This window comes from Mesocricetus auratus, unplaced genomic scaffold (genome assembly GCF_017639785.1).
Source record: "Mesocricetus auratus isolate SY011 unplaced genomic scaffold, BCM_Maur_2.0 Super-Scaffold_100003, whole genome shotgun sequence".
In the NCBI taxonomy this organism is placed as follows: Eukaryota; Metazoa; Chordata; class Mammalia; order Rodentia; family Cricetidae; genus Mesocricetus; species Mesocricetus auratus.
In genome coordinates, this window is record NW_024429188.1 from 76,744,038 (window position 1) to 76,767,992 (window position 23,955).

The 23,955-nt window shown below is 36.2% G+C and overlaps 2 protein-coding genes across 4 annotated transcripts in view; one reads left to right on the forward strand and one right to left on the reverse strand.

Annotated features, from left to right (window-relative positions):
* The window catches only part of Nup62cl (nucleoporin 62 C-terminal like), a 65,014-nt gene extending 53,798 nt beyond the window's left edge, over positions 1–11,216 (reverse strand). Inside the window, exons 1-2 of one of the 3 annotated variants that reach the window (XM_040744456.1) lie at positions 11,101–11,216; positions 10,187–10,251 (exon numbers count right to left, since the gene is read on the reverse strand). In XM_040744456.1, coding sequence (XP_040600390.1) covers positions 10,187–10,251; positions 11,101–11,202 — 167 coding nt within the window. In that variant the 5' untranslated portion in view covers positions 11,203–11,216. Of the gene's footprint in view, positions 1–3,915; positions 4,006–10,186; positions 10,252–10,317; positions 10,571–11,100 lie in introns of those variants that run through there. The other 2 variants (XM_021231018.2, XM_040744457.1) reach the window with 2 other exon arrangements.
* The window catches only part of Dnaaf6 (dynein axonemal assembly factor 6), a 40,943-nt gene continuing 27,572 nt past the window's right edge, over positions 10,585–23,955 (forward strand). Inside the window, exons 1-3 of the mRNA XM_005076694.4 lie at positions 10,585–10,721; positions 18,157–18,327; positions 21,837–21,909. Coding sequence (XP_005076751.1) covers positions 18,160–18,327; positions 21,837–21,909 — 241 coding nt within the window. The 5' untranslated portion in view covers positions 10,585–10,721; positions 18,157–18,159. The remainder of the gene's footprint in view (positions 10,722–18,156; positions 18,328–21,836; positions 21,910–23,955) is intronic.

Consider the following 23,955-nt stretch of genomic DNA (forward strand, 5'->3'; position numbering starts at 1 on the left):
GGGATGTGCCTAAAAGTCTGCTTTTATACAATATCTATAAAAGGTAATTTTAAGTAATCGGGTTTAAAAATACTCCATTGAAACGAAGTCTCATTATCTTATGTGCCACTAGGAAAGGGGAGAAAGAAAAAAGACACCAACCTGCCATACTTTAAATCACTTAAGTTTTTACTTTTGCAAAAAAGCTCTCTTGACTTTTAATCAAACATGTAGGCAATAAATAAGAAGTTAGGAGTGGCAGCACATACCTGTAATCTCAGAAATCAGGTGTCAGAGGCAGGATGCTCACAAGTTCAATGCCAGCCTGAACTATATAGTGATACCTTGCTTCATATGAGCAGAAGGAGAGAAGAGAGAGAAGGAAGTAAAAAGTAAGGAGGCGGAAAGAGGGAAAATTAGGAGAGAAGAAAGAAAATGAGGGAAAATAAAAGGAAAACAATAAAATGTAAGTCCACATTTATAAACTAATTCTCATCTCAAATTACCTGGTACTCTGTCATGAACAGCACTGCTGAAGATATTAATTCATTTATATTAATTTGTATTCTTTCTCCATATTCTCTCTTCCTCCTCTCCCTTCCAACCTCATTTTGAAACATGGTCGCACTATATAGCCCAGGCTGGCTTTGAACTTGAAATCCTCATACCTTTGTTTCCTTAGTGTTGGAAACACAAGTGTGCACCACCATGCCTGACTGACTGAAGCAGCATTATTATTAGTTCTTCTTCTTCTTCTCACTGTATTTTTTAATATACACCATTCTTACTAAGTACAAAGTTTATACAAAATATAAAAAGTTAGACAGATAAAAAATATCCTTGGCGACCAATGCCATTTATGCATGTGTACCATAATAATTACATATGTATATAAGTATGCTATTTACATTATTTTACATGTTTCCAAAATGAGAGGTAATTATGAAAACAAAACCTGCATGGGAAGATGAACTAAATAGTCATTGCATTTAAAATGCTGCAAAACTATTCTTTAACCTAGAGAATAAAGGAATTTATTTTGTCCAAATATCAAAACTAAAGTTTCAAGTGTTAGGTTTCTGTTGCTGTTGTTTCTTCATTTTGATAACAATTTAAAAATAAATATTCTGACCCATAACAGAAAGTGAAATAAGACAGTTGATCTGAATAAGCTGAGCACACAGACCAAGTGAACATCTAGTCATCAAAACTGAGACAAAAATTCCACCTAGTTCCCTCTTAAAATCAGAGCTTCTGTGTAGAAGGAAATATCAACAAAACTCCATGCAATCCAACAATTTATGTGCATTTTGACTTCCCAATGAGATTATTCAGTTTGAAGCATCATTTCTTTTTAAAGAAGGTTGAAAATCATTTTTGTTATGCTCTTTAACCCACTTGTCAGATATATAAACTAGCCTCCCTTTGTCTCCCATTTCATTATACTGACAATTAATCTGTTGAACATATGCTCCACTTCCCACAATCACTGCTTTCTAGGAGTCAAAAGCCAGCCCCAGCATCTCAGAGATTTTCACCCCAGCTGTCCATCATGAAAACTTTGATCCTAGAGATTTTCACATTACTTGTGTGCTCAGGGAGGATTACGACATCAAGAGGACCACCTGGACAGCAAAAGCTCTTGACTCATTTCTCTTTCTGAGGTCAAAATGTGAAGCAGTTCATACTTCTTCAAATTGAGTACTACTATCACGGGTAGAAGGGTAAGACAGTAACTCTAAAGAGCAATTTTGAGTGTGGTAGTTATTGCATGTGTGTTTTGAAAGTCATATTTCCTGCAACATTAAAAATGTGATCTCTATTTGGTGATTCCAAGTGGAATTGATCAGTCTCACAAGGCACAGAGGAGGAGCAATGAGCAGAGTACCTGGTACATGGGACCTTATTTAATTTTATATCCCCAAATGTGCTACTCTCTTGGAGCTCCTGTCATAAATTACATTATTAGATATTTTATAGCATGTAATTACATGCTTTTATATTTATGGATACCACCGTCATAAAATACGGCTATCTACGATAAAACTACAAAAATGGATAAAAAAACCCTCAGTGTTTTCAATCCTGGTGTTGATCTTATAGCAGAATTTTTTTTACAAGTCCTCAGTCTAAAGCCCAGGCTGCCCTTGAATTTATGGCAATCCTTCTGCCTCAGCCTTCTGCCTGTTGGGATCTCAGGTATAAACCACTTTGACTGATGTTTAGAATACAAATTAACAAACACTTTCAGATTTATGTACTGTCAATGGTACCTGTAATATATACTGCAAATGAAAAGTTTTGGGGTAGCCATTAAAAGGTGGCCTTGCATTCAGGAACTTCCTATTCTTTTGTAAGTAATTGAAATCTTTCTATTAAATTATAGCATTTACCTTTAAATTGTTTCTAATTTAGAAACTTGGAATATAAAATCCTCTCCAAATCATAACTTTTAGAGTTAAAATTTTACTTTTGTCTCTAAAAATTGTGAATTAAAGATTATTTCCCATTCTAATTTAGATCTTAACTTGCTTATTCTGAAACTGATTTTATTCAGCTAGTTTCCAATAAAGGTGTTTTTTAAAGCTACCCATCATTACTAAGAATGGTCAGTTTCTTTTTATAATTCCATTATGTTTTGCTTTATGTATGTATTAAAATTATGCTGTTGAGGGCCTACATTGTGCTTATTTCTCTCTTCATCAGTATGAAGTATCTTTTTTTTACAAGATTTCATTAAATCAAAGTTTATCTGATATTAATGTTGTCTTACTATTCTTTTATTGATATTTTGCTATTATATCTTCTTCCAAGCTATCATTTTAAGAATCAGTGTTATTTTTGTAAAGATCATAATTAACTTTTTTAACATTTAAAATGAATTTAGGTATTGTGTTGGTTTATTAGAGTGTGAATTGTAGGTTTCTCCAAAAAAACATTACTTCACTAGCCCTAGTTAAAGTTAGCTAGGTTTCCAAAACCAGGCTTGATTTGCAAGGAAAGGGGAGAAATGATATAACTGCATTATATCATCATTTTTTATTTTAAAAATTAAAACTTAAATGTATGATGACTATCCTTTAATGAGTGAATTTAACTGGTTTCTATTTAATGTGACTGGTACAATTGGGTTTTTACTTCAGTATTACTTGGTGTTTTTTATTTCCTAGGATTTATGCACAGTTTATCCTATCTGCATATTTAGGTTGGTAGAATTTTCTTTACTTGCTTAATTTTCCCAAGTTTGGAAGTCATATATTCAAATTATATCAATTTATTTAGGGTCTCTTAAAATTTTTTTTAACAGGAATAGTTCTATTCATGTTTTTCTAACAAAGCCTGAAGACAATCCGTATGTCCTTGATGAACAGGACAATGACACACTTGATGTCCCTGAACAGATCAGTATTTTCTTTAAGAATGAAAACAGACCTGTTTCTTATCTAACCATCAGTGGAAAAATCCTTTTCTGTCTTGTTGAGTTACCTTTCCCATACTATTCCCCTTCTAGCCTTTCTGTATCCATGGGGTCTAACAACTTAAACTAAGCAAATAACATTGCTCAAATTGCATGTTGAGTCCAGTTTACTATTCTATCTTATGTGACTTAACAGAAGTAAACATGTTCAAAGAAAAATAGTTAATGGTAAACACCTGCTGCAGAAAACCCACTAGGCCCAGTGATACCATCAGAGTTCACTGTGAGGGCTACTGGAAATGGGCAGGTGTTCTTGGCCTGTTTATACAATCTAAACAAGGCTTCCCAAGTTAACTAAATCACTGGAGAGAAATAAAACAACTTACTAAGTGTGGATACCTGCCAAACCCAAATGCATGGGTGCTTCCCTTTCCTCACTTCTAAAATGTTGCTGGTTCCACTAGGTGAGAAATGAAAAATACTTAAAAAATTCACTACAAACTCTCTGCATAAATTACCTTATGTAAATCAATTTAAGATGAAGCGATATGTGGGAGCTTTCCAAAGTATAATGCTGGGTTACCTTGACAGCGTCAGTGAAGGACCAGCAAATCCAGGGAGCACTTTCAGCTGGGCAAGAGATTGAATATTAATTGAATTTCACTTACAAAAATCATACCACACATTTATCTTATTTATCAGCATGCAAATTAACTACCCTCCAGACTACCTTCTGTCAATTATTGATCTTAGGAATATTTGGGGTAGTAGGACCCTGATCTAGGATCAATAGGACACAATACTCTATCACTTAAACTCTTGAATTCCCTATAAACAGAGACTAATTCTGAAAGGGAAAATGTATTGCATCTAAAATTCCTTAGCTTTAAAAACTCACAGAAGGGAATTCTGATCACAATTCTATAGCTGAGGAAACTCAGGCACAATGCCATAAAAATTTCCTACAGCGAAGCAGCTAGTGAGTAAGGGAAGTGCACACAATGACTGTATTTTGATAATAACTTAAGCATATAACATTAGGAAGATAAATCTGTGCCCCAAACAGAAGAAAAATGAATTAGAGCCCATGTACCTATTAGAAGTAATTTTGGCACCAATGTGTAGGATTTCTGTCTCTCCGGGTATAAACATCTTGTTTCGTATTATTTGTACCATTATTTCCCTACAATTTCCTTGACAATAATTATCTAGAGGTAACCAGCTCAGTCATATAACTTATTAAAAATTGCTCCCACCTTCTTGGAAGCAAATGATCTATTTTCCTCAGAGACAGAGTTTTCTCTAAAATGCTTATTACTTGACAACCTTTGAGCTCTATGAATACATTTTTCGTCCTTGGGAACATCATGATGAAAGGATCTGGCCAGAAAATACATGAAACGTGACTAGTAAGTAATAAAGCCATTCCTATGAATAGCAACTGCTGATGGCATGTGTGATTCTTTGGCATACCGTTCCTTAGACAGGCGGGAAAGCAAAAGAGCGCAAATTTGCTGAAGGTCTGATTCTACTAAGATATAAAGCCCTCCAGAAAAAAAGAAACACTGAAGAAGAAAGTCAGACAACCTAACACCTCAAAGCACACTGAAGACTTTATTTACCACTAACAGCCATGGATGTCAACTCTGAATAATTTGGTTATTGATAGTTTATTTTAAATGAGTCACCAGTGAGCAATGGCTAGAAAAAGGTGGAATTCATACATACATTTTGAAGAAAATAGGGAAGAATCAAATGTATGAAGTTGGTCATTTTATTCAATGTCAAAATAAAACATAGGGCTTCTGAAAACTGTATGCTGGTTCTGAGTTCATATTAAAATATCTTACGGGGTAGGACGTTCTGATTATCTCACTAAGTACACTTCCCTCATTTGTACTAGAATATTGTAAAGCTGTAAGACCAGAGCTTCATTCTAAGAACTAGAAAAAGTAAAATAAAAAAAAAAGCACACAAAGGAAACCCCGAACCCTAAAGACCAAGACATGAAGGCAGGAGGACTATTTAGGGGGTGGAAGGGGGCTTGGGAGGGGTAGTAGGAGAAGAGAAGTTAAAGTATGTGTGATTTGAGCAAATTAAAATATGACGGCCATGTATGAAAATGCCACAATGAAAACATAGTTTGTATGCTACCTAAAATAATAATACTTTTTAAACCTCAAAGAACAAGTCTTCAAAAATTACCAGTGTGATGCTGATGGTTTGCCCCAATGCTACACTGTTTCTTAGTATGTGTAAGGCCCTGGGTCCTTCTGAACACTGAAAACAAAGAGGGACAAATGTGGCGATATTGGAAAAGCTTGTAAACTGCTATGAAGCAAGTTTCATTGTTCGTGAATTAAGTTTGCAGTTATAATGTTGGAAAAGGAAAGAACACCCTGGTACATTTCAAGGGGGAAAAGGGATTTTTATGAATGTCAGGCTAGCCTTCAACTAAACAACCAAGGATACACTTGATGTTCTGATTCTTTTGCCTTTACCTCCCAAGTACTGAGGTAATAAGCATGTGCCACCACATACAGATTTTTTATGAGGTGCTGGGACTTGAACCCAGAACTCCATGCATGCTACACAATCACTCTACCAGCTGTGTTATTATCTTCATCTCTAAAGTGATTTGTAAAAGGTTTATGCATTGCTATTTTATATGTATTGGTGTTTTGTCTGTGTAGCACATGCATGCAGTTCTCCTGGAGGCCAGAAGAGGGGGTCAAATACCTTAGAACTAGAGTTACAGGTGTCTGTGCACTACTATGTGGGTGTTAGAAATAGAACTTGGATCCTCTGGAAGAGCAGCCAGTGCTCTTAACCACTGACCCATCTCTTCCGCCTCGCCAACATAATTTTTTAAAAAAGAAAAACATTTTCACTTTTGTCAGGTATCACTCCATAAAAATTATGAAATTAACATAAACTTGAGGCTTGTTTTTAATTTTTATTTTTAAAAGGAAAAAATTGGAGTTAAGGGGTTGTAGGTTGAACCAAAATACAGTACATAAAAATCCTCAAAGAATAAAATTACATGAAAAAAATGCATTTGGGGCTGGAGAAATGGGTCAGCAGTTAAACATCTGTACAGCTTTTGAAGGTGACCTGAGTTTGGATACCAACTCCTAAGTCTGCAACCTGTAACCCTAGCTCCCAGGGTACCTGAGGACTCTGGCCCCCTTGAGTCCTTATGCTCATGTGAACATAGCCACACAGAGATACAAATACGTATTTAAAAATAAAGTAACCCTTTAAAAATTACATTTGGGTCTGGAGAGACAATTTGGTGGTACCACATGACTGCTCACAACCATCTCTAACTTCAGGCCCAGGGAATCCAATGCCCTCTTTTAGCCATACGGGACACCAGGTATGTACATAATGTGGAGACATACATGTAGGCAAAACATTCATACACACAAAAGTAAGATTAAAATAAAAACACAAAAATTATAGTTTGACAAAAACATAAAATAGGTAAAAAAAATAAGTAAAGTCCTATACTGGAATATTCTACAGCAATAAAAATAACTATATTTAAAACTTTTCAAATACTATTGGCTATAAAAAGTCACATAAGAGTAAATATTTTACATCATTTATGTAAATATTAAAGACACAAAATATATTTAAAATTTTTTATGTTCACTGAGGAACAACTTCCGGAAAATATATCATCTTCATAAAAGCAATTACCTCTGGGACAGAAAGCAAATCAGATTGGCAACCTGTACCAAGATGTAGCTGTTATGTTTCAGTTTTTCCTAAAAACAAGAGGTATAGTTCAATAGTTGAGGATGTACTTAAGCACATGTGAGGCTTTTGTGTCAATCTCCAATACCTAACAAATAATCAGCATCTAAATAAAATATAAACAAACTTCAGCAACTGTTAAACCTACAGTGAGTACCTGAGTGATGGGATATCATCGACTATTTTTGCTGTCTCAAGCATTTCATAATTTTTAGAAGAAGGACTACTTAATGTTCCAAAATGTAGAGGGACAGGAATTATGACAGCACGTGTGCTCTGAAGAGGGAGGTCTGCTCAATTATAGCTTTTCTTGTAGTCAACTTAATTTGCTACTTTATAAAAAATTAAATTAAAAATTAATACACATTCATATAATCTCTGAAGAAGATATTCATAAAGCTAATCAGTATGAGTGTTATTAAGGTACTTGAATCTCATTGAGTCTCTTATGATTCATATATTTTAAAAATCATTTTTAAGTGTCTATTTGGTAACACAAAATGCATCCAACCTAACTCTTCTATATAAAAGAGAGCATAGCTGCTGAAGCATCAGAAACCAGTCAGCCAAATTCAAACACTCACGGAGGATAGAAACTCTGATGCAAGTTCAGGTCTCCTGCCTTCCCTTTAGGCTTCTTTTTAAGTCTAACAGAATGGTAGACACAAGTTGTACAAATGATTTTAACTAATCAAGATTTAACACTTATTTTATAAACACAGAAAAACTGGAAATAAGTCTTCTGTTGCTGGCTTAGTTAAGCTGAATAAATTAAAACCAAGTCACTAACTGGAATATCATTAGGTTATTAAGGCAAAATTTAAAGAATATTGGATATGTTTTTTAAAAATTCCCAGGACAATATTAAGCAAACACACACTAAACCTATAAACATGGCTAAAAATCATGTCTAAAATCTGGGGTTATATGGCTAAATGTGATGAATAAGAGTATCATATTATGATACAGGAAAGGGTGAAATTTTCATCTTTAATGTCTTCAAATGCTAGCTTAATAAATTATTTAACCAATGTTTTAAAGTAATTATATATATTCTCAAAGATTATCCAAGTGATATTCCCTTTCTATAGCTAGTAACATTTAGATGTATTTTACTTAATCTTTTCCATTATTCAAATTTCATTACTTTAAAGCAGAATACAAGTCAAATTCAGTTACCCGTGCTCTGAGCTAGGTAAGTGAGGGAAGTTCTTGGTAGTTCGCCCTCCAGATCTGGTCTACTATTAAAGTACACTTGACAAGAATATTGGTCTTAATCAACTGAGTAACTGAGTACTATTCTCTGAGAATGATTCATTGACACCAGGAACCTAGGCAACTCACTGAGCTTCCCAAGTCCCAGTGTTTTACAACATAGAAGTTTCTAGATTCAAGATACTCTATCTGAAGCCAAGTGTCTGGAAGATTCATCTGGGATCTGGGATCCACCATCCCCTATATCTTCAGCCTTTTGGAAAACTGTGCTTGGTACAGGGTTCTATCTTTCAGAGGCAACCCAAATCCTGAAGGGTCCATTTTACTCCTAGAATAAATAACATTTATTTCCCCAAGGGAGAGAAAAACTCAACACTTTTTTACATCTGACACAGTACAAAACACTTCATATACGTGACATAGATCGATCAAGCCGTCTTCCTGGGTACTGCTGCAGAGGCACACAAAACCAGTTTCTGGAGTATTCCAGAACGATCTGTGTTTTTCATAAATTCAATAAAGGCACACAAAAGACTGAAACCCAGCGGTCTAAGGCCAGTATTTTTCACAATGAAAGACAATTTATTAATAGACCGTGCTCTATATTTTTTTAAAAAATGGAAAGTGTCGGATTGTATTGAACATAATATTGATTTTACCAACATGTTTCAATTATATTGTCTTTGTGTTAGTACAGGTACAGCATAAACTTAATTTGGTTTTTTTTGTTGTTGTTGTTTTTAAAAGTATTTTGCTACTTAGTCCAGATTGGCCTTGAGTTTGTGATCCTCCTGCTTCAGTCTAGCGTTAAGAATACAGACCTACTCCCTCACTGTCAGGTCTTAAAAATATATTTCTTTTTGTGAGTTATAGCCAAAAGGTTTCCAAAACACTGAGTGGCTATTACAGATTTAGGATTAATGCACAAAGAGACACAACAAAGACAAAACAAGCAAAACAACTGAGATAGCAAAACATATATAACACACCGCAGAAGTATCTAGAGACGCAACAAAATGGAAGACATTTCAACTGTGATCATCCACGGTGATAAAAGGAATTGTGGTATTGCTTATTTGGCTAAAAAGCCAATAATTTAAGTATTCCACTCTCATATTTTCCTTATTTTACATTTAACAATCAGAATGAATAAATTACTAAAACTTCATTATCACTTCCCTTTTGCTATATGCGGTAAGTTATGAAAAGCAGAGTAGCTGAGACAAGGGCAATAGTTCAGCACCTTTGTAATAGAATTCCATTCCCTGGATAACAAAAAGTATTCATTAAAACCACCCTAGTCTCCTGGCTTACAGATCAAATCATATAGCCAAGTAATTTTGTACCATTCCTTCTTCCTTTCTCCTTCATTTAAAGTCAAATCAAGCAATTCCTGGGAAAGTACCCCTAACGCGAAAATACTCAATTCCCGATTGGTGGCTAAGAGTCTGAACACCTAGGCTTCCCCACTCCAAAGCAGGCGAAGCTGGGCACCTTGCCCAGAGACTTTCCCGGGACTTAGGAGGTTTGGTGGCCCCTGACTCTGCCCCACCGGAGCATCGTGCTAGCCGAGTCTCCGTTCTCCCGGGGGCTCCTGGACAGACAGTATTTGTCCCCTCCCCCGTAGGGAATAAAAAGCGCAATCCCCGTGACCACCACCACCGCTGCTGAGACCACCACCTCACGGGCACCTGGTGAGCCAGTGCCTAGTAGGGACAGAGGCACAACACGTGTCTCTGTCACGGGAGGGGGCGTGGAGAGCGAGAGCATCACGGACACCAAAGCTTCTCAACCGTAGCCCACGAGCCCTACCCTTTCGCGTCCCCGGCTCCAGATTTTCTTGAAGGTAATGAGTTCTCAGATCCGGAATTCGCTACCTGAGAGAGGGAAAAATAAGCTGGATGTAAAAAGCCTGCGGAGCAAAGGCAAACCCGAGCACTTACCTCAGAGGTTAAGCGAGCTCGCTATCCCGTCTGGCAAAGTAAACGCGCAAGCCAGGGAGAAGCGGTCAGTGGCGACAAGGGGGCGGGCCCGGACGCGGACCTACTCCAGCAGGAGCAAGCCTACTCCCTGGAGCTAGCCGCGACAGATCCAGCAGCTTAACCGGGGTCGACCTACTTAACTAGAAAGGGCGGCCATAGACCCTGAACGGGACGCGATGGGATTGGCTGCCTCTGGTATTGTTTCAAAGGAGACTCTTCTGTGATTGGCTAGCAGACTCAAGCGGGAACTCGAGGTGGGAGGTGGGAGAGGGGTTTAACAAAGTTGTTACCCAGGCAACAGAGCGACGCACAGCGAGCGGCAGTCTATTTTCGGAGCCTAGGCTGTGACCGGAGCACTGACCAAGGTGAGGAAAATTGAACCTTAGGAGAGGAAAACAGAGGTCCCCGAATGCTGTGACTAGGGAGTATTTAAAATACTTAAGGACTCGGTGAAAGAGCCCTCAGAAACCCCATGTTGGTCAAAGTAGGGGGGGAACGTTCCCTAAGTCCCTCCCTTCTTGACACCCCGAAGCAGTATGTTGCTTCTAGAAAAACTACCAGAGAAGGGATGGGTACTGACCCTGTAGGAAAACAAAAATGAACATCTAAATATTTCCCAATTTTCCTTTCTCGGGTCTAACACATTCTCAATGAGTCCCCCCCCCCCCCCCATTTCCTTTAAAATGTGTAAATTGCTTCCTTGTAGGTAAGTCTGGGTGGTCAAAGTTGAGAGACTTACTGTACCTTCCGTTTTACGTGAAGAAGCGGTATTAATTCTGTAACAGTGGGCCTTGCTTGGGAAATGAAGTAAGCATGTTCTCTGTAAGGCCCTTCAGACAGGAACATAAAAATAAAATGGCTCCTGCCACTTGCCTATGGAACAGTATTTCTGTTGGAGAGAATTTCAGCGGCCTGAGAGTTCTGAGGACATTATTTATGTCCTCAAGGAATGAAGAACATTCAAACCCGCATTTATTGGGTCCGAATATAGGGCACAAATCTTACATGTGCCTTAAAAGTTCTGCTACTCAACCAAAGGCTATACTTTTAAAAATGCACACAGCTGTGATAAAAATTGAACTGAGGAATGAGAGAGAATCCAGTTTGAGCAGAGATAACAATCATTATTTCCAGGAGTTTCCTTTTGTGGTAGGGATTCAAAACACGAACTATAGAAGTAAACAAAACCAGCTTTTTGACCTTAGTAGTACATTTCAAAGAGCTGAAAGAAAAATGACCAACCAACTCTCTTTTTATTCACAAGATGAATATGAAAGCAAGAAAGAACAAATTCTTGCCAAATGTATTTAGCTTGCCTGAAATGTGCTATATAGCACCCCACCCAATCTCCCTTTACTATTTGGTCCAGACTGCCTTACACTTATGACCTTCCTACCAGCAACCGCCCAAGTACTAGGATTTCAAACATACTACATAGCTTTTGATGGCTCAGAATGACCCTATAAAAATTAACTTTTCCATCTCAGTATAAAGATGCACTTTCGAACTCGTGTAGTACCAGTTACTAGGGAGGCTGATTGTGAGGTTCCTTTTTGCCCAGGAGTTCAAGATCACCCTGGTCAAGGTAGGAAGGCCAAGTTTCAAAAACAAAGCAAGGCAACACACCTTTCAAGGGATGTTAGAGACTCCATTTTTAGTAACCTAGATAAAGTACAGACACAGGAATTGTCAAATCAAATGAGGCTTATGTTTTTATGTTTAGGTAACATAGCATCACTAAGCCCTATCCCTATGCCCTCTTTTTGGTTTTCATTTTTCATTTTAAGACAAGGTCTCACTAAGTTACCCAGGCTGGACTTGAACTCTAGCCCAGACTTGCCTGAACTGCTTCAGGCTTCTCAGTAGCTGTACCTCAAGTCCTGACTTGCATTTATGTTTCTGAAGGATTCTAGGTACATACTAAAATTTTTTTCGTTAACTATATTTTAAGTTTGTGACAGAAACCTTGTTCAGCTCCCATAGTTATGGATGTTTTTATGGTAGTGAATGATAGAAACATAAAAAAGGAAACTATTTTGGATATTAAAGACATAACGTGATTATTTCCTATTGAACCAAGGACCTCTGGCATGCTTAAGAATACACCTATTGAACTACATCCCCAGTCCCTAACTAAATTAGTTTTAGTAGGCAGAGAATCACTGATGAGTATAGTTGTCAAAACATTTAGTTATGTGTGTCTGAGTGTGGGTATGTTCACAAGAGTGCAAATGCTCGTGGAAGTCAGAGGTATTAGATCTCCCTAGAGCTGCAATTACAGGCAGTTTGAGCTGTCTGATCTGGGTGCTGGGAACGGAAGTTAAGTCCTCTGAAGAGCAGTATGGAATCTTAACCATTGAGCCATCCGACCAGACATCCCCACCCCCAATAAGGTTTATTGTTTTCTTCTTCTTCTTCTTCTTCTTCTTCTTCTTCTTCTTCTTCTTCTTCTTCTTCTTCTTCTTCTTCTTCTTCTTCTTCTTCTTCTTCTTCTTCTTCTTCTTCTTCTTCTTCTTCTTCTTCTTCTTCTTCTTCTTCTTCTTCTTCTTCTTCTTCTTCTTCTTCTTCTTCTTCTTCTTCTTCTTGGTTTTTTGAGACAGGGTTTCTCCGTGGCTTTGGAGGCTGTCCTGGAACTAGCTCTTGTAGACCAGGCTGGTCTCGAACTCACAGAGATCCACCTGCCTTTGCCTCCTGAGTGCTGGAGGCTTAGCTCCCGGCTAAGTTTTTAATGGCAGGAATATGTTAGTGTGCCATAATAGAATACTTACCTACAAGCATAAGGCCATAGATTCAATCCTAAACATCACCAAAAGTAGACAAAAAACAATTAGTCAGAATATTATCGCTAAATTCAGACATGAACAGAGATGATGTTTACTTTTGCATTCTCAAGAGGATTTTCCTGTCGGAATTGCTAAATAAGGCACTATATAAATAAAGTTGTAGAAGAAATGCTAAATTTATTTAGAGAGTAAACAGGTTTTGAAATATTTGAAGTCATTTAGTCTTCAACAGAATTCTCCTTGGGGATATATTTTCACCTATTATGTCCAAACAGGATGCTATCTGACGATTTGCTGTTGTTGCAGCACCTGGGATGAAATTCAGGACTTCTTCCACATTTGGCGAGCGCTCTACCCTTGAGCTACACCTCTAGCTACATTTGGTGGTTTTTCATTTCCTGATTTCATGCACTGTATGCACTTAGTAAAATATGTTAGAACTGTTCTCTATACTTTATATATTTAGTAAAATATGTATAGTATACTAATTTAACTTTCAGTTTTCTCCAAGCAGTTAAACAGCCTTTCTTATTGATGTTGTGTATGGAGGCCAAAAAATAAATAAATTAGAAAGAATGGTACTAGACTCCTAAAGTCTGACTTGATCTCAAGGCTGTTAACAATGCCTCAGTGCCATGGATCTGGAGCCTTCCTGATAAACAATTTTAGTCCCTAACTGGTCCCAGTGTTTTGGACTATCTGTTGTTTTAATTGGTTAGCAAGATATCCCCCAACTATCTTTTTATCTCTGAGGGCTCTAAAGGCTCAGATTGCTGTAGGAAAATTAAAGCTCTGTCTGGAAGTACTTCTTTGGGTGTTGGCCCGGTCAAAATAGAATGGAGAGTGAAAGAAAGAAAAACCACACCTCAAGAAAAAGATTCTTTGCTCTTTCTCACACTCTAGCCCCGCTTTACTGAGAATCAAGCCCAAGGCCTCATACAGGATTTACCACAACCCCTAATCTTGGTTTACTTAAAATATGCCTGTCGTAGTCAGACGTGGCTGGAGGGAGGACTAGGGAGCCCCAATTTTCACTGCTGAACTAGTTGCTACTGATGATTCAGGCAAGGGGGACTACATTGCTTTTTGTGTACCCACTGATCACCCTACCAGCTCCAATGGGTAGTTCAAATTCAGTGGTCACACAGATGGCGCTGGTCAAATGAAATGTTTAAGAAAACAAAACTCCAAAATCATGAATCTGGGAAAGGAACTGATAGAAACAGGAAAAGTGAGGGTGTTGAGGAGAAAGGACTCAGAATTCATTGTGTAATTGTATGTATGAAATTGCTCCAAAACTTAATAAAAGAAGTATAAATGCCACATTGAAACATAGGCTTAATAGCTCTAGAGATTTTATACTTAAAAAAACATCACCACACTTGTCTGCCCAAGTAGTCTAGTAATTAGAGAATGTACTCTAAGATTCAAAGGCAGCAAGTTACAGAGTACATTATTAAAAAAATTTAGAACACATGTAGGAGAAAAATGTATGAGAAAGGCAGAAAAAAATTGGCCACTGGGGCTATATCCTGAAATCAGTGATTGTCAGACTCAACAGTGTGTATCAAACATACAAATAAAAAAAACTAAAAGGGCAGGTTTTCTTTCTTTTTTAAAATTATGATGATCATATGAAATGAGCTTTGATAATTATCTTTTAATTTAATATTATTTTTAATTACTAGACTTCTAAAAATGTTGGTAGAATTTTCATTTTCATTGAATTTATAACTTTTCAATAATTTACATATTGATTTCTTTTTTGATATTTTGAGCTATTTAATCATTCACAAGTGATTCTTTCATTTCTTAAATGTATCAACAGATTCATCAGTACTTACTTGCTTACAGATTGTTATTACATTTGGTAGCGTGAAATATTATTTTATAAAAGTGTCCATTGTATCATGTTTTGGCTCCATTTAGCTATAATGTGAGTCAGTGTGATTTTATGCGAGCATAATTTAGAAGTTCAAATATGTTTCAGACACATCGAACTATTACTAAGAATTGTGTGGAGAATTGTTAATCACAGACCTGTACCCAAGATGCGGTATCCCTTCAGTGCAGTCACTTTGAGTAGCTAACTTTTAATGATGTTGCTTTTACTCAAATTGCATTTAAGACTAGTATTTTTAGAACTGCCTTGAGGCCTATATTATATTCTTTTTAATATGCTCAAAGAAGTAAATCTTCAAATTTTGATTGTGTTCATCTAGATATATCTGGAAATCACTCAGAGACAAATCTTATGTGTAATCAAACTGAATGATGCTGTAATGACATCTATTTTCTTAGTGCTACATATGAAGGAAATGCCAACAGAAAAGAAAATTTCTAAAATATTTGGAGCATTGATGGTATAATTTACATCAGTATATAACTTTCCAAGGTTACTATTTTGAAATGCCACATTCCTATGAATTTAATCATACTTCATTCAGTGTTCATCAACTGCTGACTAAATTCCAGCTGTGGTTTCTGAAGATGTTATTTCTTATATGTATAGTTTCCCGGTGCCCTCACTGCCTGTTTCCCACCCAAGAGCCAGCCAGAGATTTCCCAAGTAACTGGTAGAAATTTAGAATTAGTTTGTTTTTTCTCAGTCATGTATCTAATATACTTTCTGAGCCATACTCTTCCTTCATCATATCCACTGTGGGTGTTGGATGACAGAAAGCCACTGATGCAGGGCCTGGCTTGTGTCCTGCTTTCCCTCGGGAATTTTGATCATGACCCTATACTGAATATTCATTTAGCTTCCAAACCCCTGACATTTCTCAATATCTAGACCCTTCCATCTATACCTCCACCTAGGAGCTGGGGGTCCTTCATGGCTCTAAATACCTCTTTTCATCCACAAGTCCTGCTGCCGTGTCCCTCCTAGTAGCTGTTGCTACTGTTATGTCAGATGCCATATTTGGAACTTCTGAGTATCTGTCTTATGGCTTAGATTAATGGTCTGTTTACTCTTGTCTCCCTAGCCCCTGTTGAAGTCTCAGAAGCCTCATGATCTGTGGGTACTATGTTTCAGATAATGATGTTATATAACCTTTTATATTTAAGCAACTGCTATCTTTAGTGTTGATAATTGACAATCATATTATACACTTTATAGAGTAAGTAATGCTGATGTAAGAAATAATTTCTGTTATATTTCTTTCTTGAACACATCACTGTACAATTTCAAGTCAGGATATTAATTATATCTGATATCTAGGTGCATTTTTCCTTTTCACTGTCAAAGGTAGAAAATGTTTCAATAAGCACTTTGCTTTCTGTGTTGGCTAAACATTTAATGAACACATAATCAAAGAGGAATTTTAAAATATAAACAGAAGCCTCTTTTGTTTAATTTAATACATGTCAATTATTCATTTCCGTGACTGCTTACCAGACCATACTGTGAGAGAAATTGTTTTGTCACCCTTTATTTCACCTTTTCTGATTTAATGAGTTTCCAATCTAATGAGCTTTATCGTGAACTTATTCGACATCACTATTAAAAGTGATGTTCGTGCCCAGTAGAATGAAACTTTTAAAGAACTAATAATAGGTAGCATAGCTTGAGTGCTTACTATGCACCCTGTACTACTCCATGCTCTTTTATATGTATTAAGCTACTTAATATTGTAACAATTCAAAGAGACAGACACTACTATTATCCCCCACTTTACAGATAAAGAAAATTACTTAGAGAGAATTTAAATAATTGCTCAATGCCACAGATCTAAGAAGTACATGATGGATCCAATTCCAAACAGCATGACCCCAGCCCCATCTTTCTTAGCTAGTATGATATTTTACCTCCATATTAGAGATATAGAGGAAGTTAGCATTCATACTCTTGACATCCCCAGGAGGTATCAAGATCAGTTATATACTCAACAAAGAGAGGAAAAATATTTGTAAAATAAAACGTGGACAATACCCTCTTCAATACAGGTTGATTTTGATAAGTGCGTATATCAGAACATTTATTACCATTCTAGGCACAATGCAGATTTTTCAAGTATAATTTAATTAAAACTTCTAGAGAAATGTTCCCAGAGAGTAAAGTTTATAAAATGATGTTTTAAAAATATCTGTAAAATTGTGGGAAAGATACCTATTTCGGTTATGCCCAATTCACCAACAATAAGCACAACTCTACAGTCCTTTTCAGGTTACTCATTAAAGTCTGACACCTCTGAGATACATTTTTTAAGATCATAACTGTCCTGCTGTGGATGTAACTGCAGGGATTATTTTCAAAATTGCTACTAGGATGAGAGGATTCAGTATTACTGTTATAATCATAAAACCATTTGTTTCTTTGTTCATGAATTTCTCTAAAATGAGCCATTGCATTAGAGTTTTCAAATGTCATTGTAAGGCTAGGTCTCATCAAAGGTTAATTAACAGTATAAATGAAGCAGAAAGGTACACACTTACCTGAGGCAAATATGAGAAAGGAGTAAAGGTTATCTGGGTATACCCCTGAAGCAAAATCTTTTTCAATTCACAAATTGGAATATGCTGCCTGAAAAGCAGATATGAAACAGGTTAAAAAAGGTAGTCTAAAAACTGTGTTCCTGAATAATAGTACATAGCTTATAATAACTTGCACTTTTAATCAAGCCCCCAAGGGATTCTGTTTCTGTTTTTACAATACTGGGAATTGAACCCAGGGCTTTGAGCATGGTAGGCAAGCATTTTGCAGTGGAGCTGTATCTGAAACTTTTCGCCTAGTTGCTCTTAAGCACACTAAAAACCAAAAATCACTTCTGTGGTTACTCAGTGTATGCTCGTTAGATTGAACAGCAAGTTTCAGTAAAGCAGGCTGAATTCCTGGATTTACTTGGTTCCCCGGATTCTGTGACTTAGCAAAAATACATATGTGGAGGAGTTTATAAGTATTTCCAAATATGACAGAGACGGTGGAGTGACCCACTGAAAGAAGGGACACGGTGAAAATGAAACAGGTCTTTATGTCTTAGAAAAGTGAAGTGTGCCTTACTTTATTTTCCCTTAGAACATGGAATCAGAAAATGCAGAAGCTGAAAATATGGAAACAGGAAATTTGGAAGCAAAAAGCATGGAAACTAAAAGTAGGAAAATTGAGACATTGTCTTCTGTCTCGGCCCTGCAAGCACTGTCCAGTCTACTGTATCCTGAGGAAGAGGAGGATTTGGATGCTGAGCAGGTGGTCATATACTTATAGATAAATTAATTATGTTAAAGGAAGTTGTGGAACTGTATTTGAACAATTCATTCCCACCTTGCTGTGGGAGCAGAGCGGTGTCATCTGATACATACATAGGAGGCTGGAAGGCTTATTATGCATGAGACTATAACCTCTAGTACATTTCTAGCAAACATAATTATATTTTTTCTACACCACCTGAACACTGAATAGGAAAATAGTTCTGTAACTATGGTAGCAGTATCCACATTTCAAAATGTTTGTCATTTATATTTATGGTCAAAGAATGCTTGACAACCACTGCAAAGAGCAGTAGCTGGGACTGTTTATGCCTAGACAATATTTCTACAAAGAAAATATTTTCAATTATGCAGTATTAATTAATCTCCCGATCCTAGTCTCTTAATTAAATAAAGCCTACATATGAAAACAACAAAATATTTTAAGCCAAATAATAGGAAAAATAGCTTCTATCTACTAAAAGGAGTTTCCCAGCACATGTTCATATAATCTGGTGATTTTCATTTGTGGGTCTGGACAGGTAGTACCTGTAAACCGGCAACATGGGCTTCATTTAGGATAGAAGGTTGCCAATAGTACTGCTATTATTTACTGGATAACCAAAATAGTTTCATGTAACATCCTGGTGCCCTCCCCTTCCTTAAATAGAAGTGAGCTTTGGCAATTAGACCAGCTATGATAAATATAAATTTTTGTGCACAATTATCCTACTATATAAGAATATTTCAATTTGCATAACAATTTTTAATGAAATTTCATTATGACCACAAATAAGCCATATTCTGTTAAAGTATGTTTTAATTTATCCCTTCCAATTTTTTGATGTAGTGTGAAAACAAATACTTTATGAATGGACCACAAACCCAGTGGTTCACCCTCATTAGGTGAAACAGATCAGAATTAAATAAGGTATGCAATGGAAATAAAATTTGTAGATGAGGGCTACTGAGTCAGTTTGGTGCCAAAGTGAGGAGACATGGAGTTTTAGAGAAAAGCCTTAATGGAGCCAAATGAAGACAAATCAAGTCATTGATAATAGCATTAAATAGATACAATAAATAAAAGACAGCGAGAAAAAGTTAGATGCAATGTATCCACAAAGTTGAGTACATTTTTCTCCCTAAGGTGAAATAGCAAAATGCTATGATAAATAAAGCATACCTCCTGGGAAAGGAAGCTTATACTACATAGAAAGCACATATTAAGTGTTAGAAAGACAGAAACTCTTAATATTGTTAAGCAGAACTTATGATTGGAACTGGTGCAGAGGTAAAGATCAGCAATGGTTTCAAACTCTTTTACCTTTGGTGTTTATGTGTAGGGATGTTTATTTGCATCTAGAGGTTTTTGTAGGAGGAAAGATGAGTGTTTATGAAAATAGAGAGACTGCAACATCATTTTTCTGAATTGCATAATTCATAATAGAAAATTACCATAATAATATATGATTGTGTATATGTGGGTTATAAGCAATTTTGAGATAATTGGTCACTCAGACATCTCAGTGCAGATAGCATTAGAGGGTATAGAATTAGATAGTCAGTACAGTAGGAGAATAATTAATGTTCCTATTGAACTATTAAATTTTCCTGGGGAGAAAAGGCCTTTCGTTTTTAACATGTATTAATCCTGGGAACTAGGAAATGATTACAAGAGTGATGTGTTTTCTAAAATGGACTCTCTGAAAAACAGCAAGAGGACTGTTGCATACACATTAGTTCATTTACACTATCTCTCTTCTAAATGAATTGTTAATTCTCTGGGAGATTGGGAAAAGAGTCTACTGTTTTATTTTAGCTCCCAAGACTTATGGGAAATAAGATTCCACCAATCTTCAGACACTGTAACAAGGATGTTCAAAATCTCTCCTATATTACAAACTGACATGGATTGGAATGACAAATTGCTCAGATAATTGGCTGTAGATACATGGTACAAGCTTGAATTATGCCCTTATAGAAAACAATTACCAGGTGGTATTTTTTTATTTATTTACACCTTTTCACTTGAAATTTTATTTTTAATCATTTATTTTCATTAAGTTAGTAAATTGAATCTCTCTTCTGCTCAAATATACTCACCCAGTCATAACTGTCCATGAAGAGCATATCAATTTTTGCCAGAATGTTCATGGTTTCATTTCTCCTGATTTAAATTTTCTGTGGAAAGAGACACTGCAAAACAAGAGGCCCTTATGTTCCAAGAACTGCTTTGCTCTGATTGACTATTAGTATTCTTATGATTAATAATTTAATAAAAGTACCACACATTTATGTGACCTCGATGATTAAATAGAGAGAAAAAAAACAGGTCCAGAATAATATTGGGATTTTCACATAAAATATCTACAGGTCCTTAACTCCACACATAGAGTTTTACATCTCCTTTTTGAAAAGCAGTAGTTACAGTCTCACACACTGTGGAGATGTTATATATTGATTTATGATTATAACTGTTGGGATAGCTTAGCATACTAGAGACTCAGGTGAGCTTTTTCAACAACATACAAGGACATTACTCTACCCTCCAAACATGACTATGCAACTTTTGTACATGTCTGAAGTCTTGGACTATGAGGGTAAGAACTAAAAAGGGGGAGTTAGAGGTGCTGTTGTGCCAGGATCCATGGAAATAAGTGACGGCCACTAATGGAGTGACTCAGAACTTCCAAGTCTCATGTTAGAACGTTAATTAGGAAGAAACTTTAGGTTGCCTTGAAATATCAAAGAATTCCTGAAAGGGGCCAATGAGGTGATGGGGTAAATATGTGTTGCACTGGGTTGGAAAGACTGAAGACTGTTCTGCAAGGATGCACACACTAATAAAAACATAATAAAAATAAATTAAAAAGCATAATAAAAACGATGGCAAAATAGGCATATAACTGTATGAAAAAATAAATGTTTTGGCATTCTCTGACACTATAAATTGGAAGTTGCTGAATTAGCAAGTGGGGGAAAGAGCAATGTTTCATCCCCACAGTAGAAAGAGGTAAGAACAGCTATCAGGATTTATAAATGGATCCTCTGATGTCTTAGCTTCTGTTTACTCTTATTTCAATAAAGTAGTCCCATAAGTCTGTCTTTCATCTAACTATAAGCAAACACTGCCCAAACCCCAAAGTGCCGATGCTTTTCTAGTAACACTTGGTTCTAACCTTCATAGAGATGAATGTGGCTCATTCCTCCTCTCCCAAGGGATATATGACTCACTGGGCCGGAACCAGGGATTTAGTTCGACTGAAGAAATCAATTTGGCCTCAGAGTCTATTAAACCGAATACTTTTTTGAAAGGACAAGGAAAGCACATTGAAAATAATAGTTGGCATCTGTGTCTGTGTTGTATAACAACAGTGCATGATTCAAGGGTAATGATTCAATGAGGGTAATTTTTTAGATAGAAAACTTATCAGATTTAAATTATTAGTAGTGATGTATGTTATACAAGTAGTGGTTACAGAATGGTGGACTTCTTGTCTTTTACTCAAGGGACAACTCCCATCTGCTATTGGAGCCATGGGGCCTGGGAATATTGGACCACCTAAAGCTAAAGAGCCCAAAGGTAAGCTATTTAATAGAGTAATATGAATAAATAGAATCAATAGAGTATTTTCTCAGCAAAGTCAGAGTGATAAAAACTAATATTTAATAAGATGAAGTAAATAGCTTTGTATTAGCTATTTTAGATTGCTATGAAGGTACGTCTTAAGTGTTGTAACCACAAACAAATGATAGATATGTGAAGTAATGCATATGTGTCTTGGTTTAGTCATTCCATCATGTGTGCACACTTCAAAACATGTTGCACATGACAACAAATTAATTTTCAATTTGTAAATTCAAAAGAAGCATTTCTTTTGTGATTTCTAAGAGACAAAGAGGTGAGTTGAGTCTGATGGTTATGGCATATGCCTTTAATCCCAGCACTCGGGAGGCAGAGGCAGGTGGATCTCTGTGAGATCGGGGCCAGCCTGGTCTACAGAGTGAGTTCTAGGACAGCCAGGGCTGTTATACAAAGAAATGCTGTCTTGAAAAAAACAAAGGAAAAAAGAAAAAAGCCAAAAAGATGAGTTGAAGCAATCATGCCCATGCTAAACAACCATTTACATGCAAGGATGTCATTTTTACTTCTGCTGCATGTTAGTAGTTTTCTAATAAGGAAAATCAATTTGCCTTTAACTCTACATTCCTTGGTGCATTTTCTAAGATTAAAGACTAAGGAAATCATATATGATTAGGCTTAATTTTAGGCACATTGCCTATCTGCTGCAACCATAGGGAAATATTAAGACGTAGATTTTTGCACTTTTCACTCTTGTATAGTGTAGCAATTTCACAAAATCCATTTATTAAAACAAGTTCAATAAATATTTATTGGATATTTAAATATATTGAGAGTCTATTATGTGCCAAGAAATATGATAATCTTTGAGACTACAAAGGAAATCAAAGATCTGTTCTGACATAGCTTAAAGAGTTCTGAAGAAGAAAGTAAAACAAACAGCTATGTAATTTTATCTTCCATGGAAACGCTTCTAAAGGAAAGTTCATGGGGTTCCTTAAAAAAGATCACTGGCCCAGGGACTAGGATTATGGTTCAGTGTTAGATACTCATCTAACATAAAAATCAAACAAACCTCAGTTCAGAAAAAATATGAAATCAATTTTTGCGACTCCCAAGCATTTTTATATATTTTCACAGAATTGAATATTTTAAAAACCTATGAAAATGGACAAGCGTTAATTCAGTTGCTCCTGTACTAGAGGATGACCAGAAAGGGGAAGTACATTTTGTTCATCAAATTAGCTGATTTAGAAGATAGTGTGGAAAAATGTTTAAAATAATGGATAAAATGAGGTCTGAGGGTGGTTTTAAAATTTCATCTACTATTACCTTACATTCTCAAGAGGCTCTTTGCCCTACTCCGGATGTATTCGCTATATGACAGACTAGTTTGTATCTGGATGGATTTCAATGCTGCCATATTTCCAATAATGTAGGTCTAACAATCTCAAAAATTGGAGGGCAATGAGTCATGTAAAATTTTATGTCTTAATAAGCCTGCACTTAGGCTTTGGATAGCTCATGTTAGAAGCAGATAATTTACAAAGAATTGTGGAATTGAAAACCTGACAATCGGGTGCATTTTGGGGAATTCTTAAAGGGACCTGGAGTAATGTTTTGAGCCTAACGTGGGTCTCCATTTGATGTGCCAATGGAACAAATGCAAACTGGGCTTTTGCATACTTACTGGAGCCTATATATTCTTAAATATTGAAAGATGGTACATAGAAACCCAAGCACCTGCTCGGCTCTACAGAAAGGACAAGTGATAGAGATTTTCCTTAAAGTGCACATGTGCAGTAGGAAAATATTGCATTAGAAAGTAATCATTCTAGCCTCTGCTTTCCATTTCTTTAATTGACGTTATTTTTTAATTTTGTAGTGGACACATATAAATGTGTCAAAGAACTTTTGCAGTAAAGCAGAATGCAAGATAATATAACTATCCAAATAAGATTGCTTGTGCCATATTTTTCTTTTATATAAAATTTTTACACAAGCACCTATTTGTGTTTCTGAAAAATTTGTATCCCACCAACACAA